Source organism: Chanodichthys erythropterus, chromosome 10 (assembly GCF_024489055.1).
Source record: "Chanodichthys erythropterus isolate Z2021 chromosome 10, ASM2448905v1, whole genome shotgun sequence".
NCBI classification, from domain to species: domain Eukaryota; kingdom Metazoa; phylum Chordata; class Actinopteri; order Cypriniformes; family Xenocyprididae; genus Chanodichthys; species Chanodichthys erythropterus.
The window spans coordinates 24198175-24204434 of NC_090230.1; the positions used below are offsets into that span (position 1 = coordinate 24198175).

At 38.1% G+C, this 6260-nt stretch overlaps 1 protein-coding gene across 1 annotated transcript; it reads right to left on the reverse strand.

The window, feature by feature from the left end:
- Nucleotides 1-421: 421 nt before the first annotated feature.
- On the reverse strand, nucleotides 422-4263 carry LOC137027991 (CD48 antigen-like). Its single transcript, XM_067396662.1, has 4 exons — nucleotides 4131-4263; nucleotides 3429-3731; nucleotides 2633-2914; nucleotides 422-622 (listed from the first exon to the last, which is right to left on the reverse strand). The coding sequence occupies exons 1-4, from the start codon at nucleotides 4177-4179 to the stop codon at nucleotides 474-476; spliced, it is 783 nt and encodes a 260-aa protein (XP_067252763.1). The 5' UTR covers nucleotides 4180-4263; the 3' UTR covers nucleotides 422-473.
- Nucleotides 4264-6260: the final 1997 nt, after the last annotated feature.

The following is a 6260-nucleotide window of genomic DNA, read 5'->3' on the forward strand; positions in this document are numbered from 1 at the left end:
GAGTTAATTTAACACTGCAGTTTTAGGTATTATTTTTTATACTTGAAATACCTTGAACTGTACTTTAACTCTTTCCATTTTAAAAACATTTTATTGTAGCTTCATGAATCCTTTTTATCAACACTTAAATATAAGTAAGTTTAATTTTTATTTTATTTTTTATTTAAAGTAGATCGAGTCCATAAACAAGTCCATGTATAGGCCAAATATACTTAGACTTTTGTCAAGTATACTTTAGTGCAATTTTGAGTATATATCTCAGAAGTACATAAAGTATATTTCTGAGAAGTATATAAAGAGTAGACTGAAAGTATACTTTCTTATTTTTAGTTTAAAAGAAGTATACTAATTGCACACTTGAATAAACTTCTTTTTCGTAAGGGTAACAAAGTCTTTCAAACTCCAGACCAATGTTTTACTAATTAAAATATTTTTTTGTTAATATCACCCTGGTGTCTGGCATGAGAATATGGTTAATCAGTGTGAGGGTTTGATCTTCTCTGCTGTTCATCTTTTCTGGGTCTGATGTCATAAACCAGCACAGCAACAGTAGCCACGCCCACCAGAGCAGAGAGAGCCAATCGGATCACAGCTTCAGTAGAACCACAACAATGGATACATTCTGAAGGAAGGTAAGAACAACACAGAGATGGAATTTTGCATTTTAATAAACACTCAAACATACTTTGTCACTGTCTACAACATATGAGAGCGGCGCAACTCAACTCGACTAAAGACAATAGATCCCATTATAATCATGCCATCGACAACTGCATTCACACTGCAAACGACATCAGCAACAAAGCAACACAATTAATTTCATTAATTTCAATGGAGAGCTGGTGATTTCTGGAGACAGTGACCATTGGTGACAGGACGTAGTCCTGTCCAGCTACACAATAAAGTGAAAAGCGTCTCACTGCAGTCTGCGGTGGACATCCTAAACTGACAAACAGCCAAGTGTGATGTCAGAAGCTATGCCCATGTCCAAATACGTCAAACCAGTTCAGCGGAAACTCCCAGGAGGCTGGTCCCAGTATAGGTCATAAACTCACATGTAATCTAATGGGACGTGAGACACACTAAGTAATCAAATAAACTGCACTAACCGATTCTGAGGGAGTGTAGGTGGGACCTTGATACCGCGGCTCCATTTCACGCTTGATGGCTTCACTTTGGAAGAGAGTGAAGTGCGTCGACCATCTTTTTTTACAGTCTGGTTTTTAGCAGTAAGAAAACTAGGCCCACTAGTGACCTCACCATCAGCCACTGGTGACATGCAGAGACAAAGTCACTGGCAGTGTGAACGCAGCATACACAGGATGAGGCGCGATCTGATGTGACACGACAGACATCAGTAAACTGATGGCTCGTTCTGTTTCTGACATACTCCAAGCGCTCACAGTGCTTCTGACACAAAGGACAAATGCATATGCAACAGTTGCATTCAGTGCAAACAGCCTCAATCCGCCTTTCCACAGCACACGACTTTTGGACGTGAGTGTCGGAATTCGCCCTCTAGTGGTGAGTCGCACAGAACTTTCATTATGATCGTGGGAGAGAAGCTAATTCTCTGTCTCGGTGTAACTTAAGTCAGGCATACACTGTGCGATTTCAGCAATGTTTTTGTTAAATACCAACTCTCACTGTGCATTCATGTATATCGCATGCAATGTAAAGTGCATGTAAAACCATGTAAAAAAATAATGTAAAACCATGTATTTTTAAAAGTTTTTAAATGTATCAAGTCTGATAAAGTTAAACAATAAGTATTAATTCGCACACTGATCTGAAAGAAATAGGCCTACATTGGATTACATCACATCCGGTCGGCGTCGACAGCGTGCCGCAAAAAGGACCTCGTTTATATTTTTACATTTTTTTAATTAGACATTAGTATAATTAAAAGGAATAATAGTTAACAGTCTATTATTAGCCTGTTTTGTCTTGGAACAAACAAAACAAGCCCAGAAAATTGAAAAAAAGAACACATCATAGACACTTGATATTTAATATTATTAGATGATTAGTTAATTGCATTTGATGAGTTCGCACCAGTGCGGGCTCTGCAAAAGTGCGCATCAAGGGCGCATATCGGCCGCGAAGGGGTGAACGCGAGCACCCTCCTGAAGCCTAAAGTTGACAAATGGGACACCCTACGGTCTTGTGGACTTAACGGACACACGCACGTGGCAGCCATTGTAAGTCCACAAGACCGAAAGTGCATAGAAGTGTGCCATTTGGGACTGGGCCTTTGTCGTGTGCAGTGGAAAGGCTTCTGGTCCAACGGCCATAGTGTCATGTGCAGTAGTAGAAAGGCGGTTTCAAATTGTTGCAACGCGACATGACAAATGTTACTCACTGCAGAGTCAAATGACGTCCAGCTCCATCTCTCTGGACCTCTAATGGGGTGGAAGAATAGAGTTGAACGGTTAGGGTGTTTTTGGATATTCTAGCTCCACCCATTAGGCCCAAATTACATTTGCTCCTCCTCACTGGATGTCTAGCGAGGAGGACCTAGACGTAAGCTCCACCCATTTGCTCTGCAGTGAGAACAAATGTACATAATGTAGCTGAAGGCAATCAAAGCTCAGCTCAGTCAATCATTAATATAACTTCTGATGTAGCTTACCTGAGCACGGCTGACAGAAATCAGTGTTGTTGAGATGTGTAGTCAAGTTGGTGAATGAATAAGCCACCACACAGCTGTACGAATCATCCAGACACTCAATCTCCAGAGGCAGAGAGAGACTGATGCTGAGATCAGACACACTGATGCTGGACAATAAACTGTTTCCTTTGTACCAGGAGAGAGTCACATGACTCACATTCACAGCTGAACACACCAATGAACAATTTGAAGTTAATGATGCAGATGAAGAGTTATTGCTGATGACAGGGACAGGTAGACGAGCTGAAAAACATCAGAGAATAACAATAATAAATGATAGCCTGCAAATGTTATCTTAAAGAGCCTTCCTGATGTGACCCATAAAATGAGTTTTGGTGGTATAAATCAATGTAATCAGGTAGAATCAGTGTTGTTAAATAATATTTTAGATATTAATAAAACAATTGAGGTCATTATACTGAAAATCTCACCTTCCGCTGTAGGTGAGTTTAATAGTAAATAAAAATAATAGTAATAGTTAAAAGTTTAATAGTAAAACGAACTTGGCTTGCTGTCCGCAGAGGAAGCTCGAACCCGAAGCTTGGCTCGAGCTCCGAGTTAAAAATAAATCACACTTATGTAGCACAAAACAGGCCTAAGACCTAAACTTAAAAGCTGACTTTAACAACCCACTGATGCACATATTCAAATGAATGCAAATATAAAGCAAAGACGCATAAAATTATTTTGCAGTATTACTGTAAAACAATTTTGACAAATAATGTGCCAAAAACACTAATATGTAGTGTATACTAACCATAGACAGCAACACTGAATCTGTATATGATCTTTGCCCTGATTTGATATTCTCCAGAGTCTGTGTTTCTGATGTTCATGATGGTCAGAGATCCAGTCTGATGATCCAGCTTCAGTCTGTCTCTGAATCTCTCATCTTGTGTGGAGAAGATTCCAGTCCCTCTGTTGATTGTAGCTATAAGAGAGTTTTTGGATCCAAACCGCCATTGTATCACATCATCTGTCTGTAGTTCAGTATCAGTGTTTAGAGTGACTGAATCTCCCTCCATCACTGACACTGACTTCACTGGATCACCAAACACACCTGAAGAACAGAGTCCGTTTCTCAGTCACACACTGAAGTTCTTAATGAAGAAAAGTTTAAAACTCAAAACCGATCACACTTGATTAAATCGTCAAGCTTTTGAGCTTGAGCTCAACTTGTAACAGTTGCAACGGTTTACACACTCTTAGAAGAAAAGGTTCTATATAGAACCAAAAAAGGTTCTATCAGGCGCTTCATATATGGAACCCCTAAAAGGTTTTTTTTTCATTCAGCAAAGAGTGCATTCAGCAGCATATTATTCATACAACTTGAGTAAGTAGAACATCATATTCATACAACAGTGAGTGTTTAATCTGAGATCACAAACCTGAATCCAGACTAGATTTCACAGTGATATATATTTGCTAATTAAAACCATAAAAACATGTTCTAACTTACCAGCCAAACACCAAAAGCAAAAACAGCAAAAAACAAATGAGTGAAACATTTCCTGCAATTAAGATGTCTCACTCAAGATGTTTGCAAAGATTATCTGAAAATGTCGTAATTCGAAGGAAAGTCTTGTAGAGATACACAGGAGTAATACTATTTCAGAATAGACCGAGTGCGAGACTGAGAGTGTGTGTGTTTGCGTGTGTGTGAAAGAGAGAGAGAGAGAGAGAGAGAGAGAAGGGGGGGGAGGTGGGTTTCTCAAAGAGTGTGTGTGGATAATGATGTTGTAGACATACAATTTTGTACTGGAAATCTGATTTATTAACATATTTCAAACATATTTAACAGTAACACTGGGACATTTCAGTCATGTGACTTCTAGTCATCTCTACCTTTTTCATTTAATACACTTATTTTCACCATCTAATCTGCATCCAAAACTGACCACCCTAATCCAAACACATCATTGAAATTACCGCATCTACAGCTGTTACATACAGTAAAACATGGTGAAAACTGGTAAAAAAAATACACAAATATAGGCTTACTACAGATTTAGTAAATTCATACTCTGGATAGTCTATTATCATTGTGTTTTTAATAGTTTCATATCATGGTTTAGGAATGTGCACGCATGCCACATCTGTCAAATAACAGCTCAAACCACATCTCTGCACAGATGTCAGTGACTGAAACCACAGCAGATTTCACAAACTGAGCTGGTCACAGTAACAGTCATTCTGCTCTCTGCAGGGGAAAAGCTGTGATGACATGCTGAATTTAACCATTTTTTTATGCTCACTTTCAAATAGGCAATCATTCGTCTGTTATTAAAACAGACATGTTGATCTGCTTTATCAAAAATGTTTTCTGAAAACACCTGCAGTTGCTGATAAAGCAGCAACTCTACAATAGTCAAGGGACAAGATATCAACTAAAGAAATATTTTCAATAAGACATCAACATCTAAACCTCTGTTAATTCTCAATAAGATCTTCTGTAGACGTGTGACAGAAATAAAGTCAGTCTGGTTAGTAATAAGTGAAGCTGGTAATGCTGTTTGTGGAGTTGTTGAATCAGATCTTCAGAGATTTAATGTCTTTTATCTTTTTATGTTCTTGGAATGTTACAAATCAACATTCCTAGAATGTTGAATTTTAAATCAAAAGTTGAAAGAACATTTGAGGAACATCATACCTTCCCACTGAGCAAATTACGTCCAGAAGACGTCTTTTTGAGGTCTTGTCTCAGGTTGAAAAGACGTCCACTGAGGGGCCAGAATGAAAGTTTTTATGACGTCTTTTTTTGACGTCTTCTGGACATCCGATATAGACGAACACGCAGAATCACCAAAGGAGAAAAATCACAATTTTTAAGCGACCATCGTGAAGATGAGTGTTTGCTTTAATTGGGCTCTTGACCCTTGCTTTATTAATGTTAGAGTTTGTTTGGGCTGTTAACTGAGTCATAACAGCCAGACAAGCAAAGAGAAATGATCAGGTGTTGGTTATGTTTTCACATAACCATTATTTGACCTGAATCACTGAACTCATGAAGAGCCCAATCTCTGAGTTAGATTTACATTATTGATTACAGCAGCACTGTGATTCTACAGCAGAAGATCAGCTTTTACAATATGATTCAAATGATTTCAGAAAAGGTGTGTTGAACAATAAAAAAAAGTGTTCATTTTAGGCACACACAGACATCAAGAATCAGCCCGTGAATCTCAACAGTGGTGACCATCAAAAAGCATGTTGCAGTGCATTCTGGGAGCCACCAATCAAAATTCATCCATGGCTCCCATCATGCATTGCTGCATGAATAAATTATAGCTTAATTGTCTTAGTAATTTCCTTTATTCTCATATTTTATTTTGTTCTGTTTATGCGACTTTTTAGTAGCTTGTTTTCTAATGTTCAGAGTTGATCTATTGATCAGAATATGTTGCTTGTCACCGTCATTGAGATTCACAGGCTGATTCTTGATGTCTGTGTGTGCCTAAGAGAAAGATTTTTTTATCATGTGAAATCCTTTATATTATATTGATAAAGCTGATCTTCTGCTGTAGAATCACAGTGCTGCTGTAATCAATAACATAAATCTAACTCAGAGATTGAGCTCTTCATGAGTTCA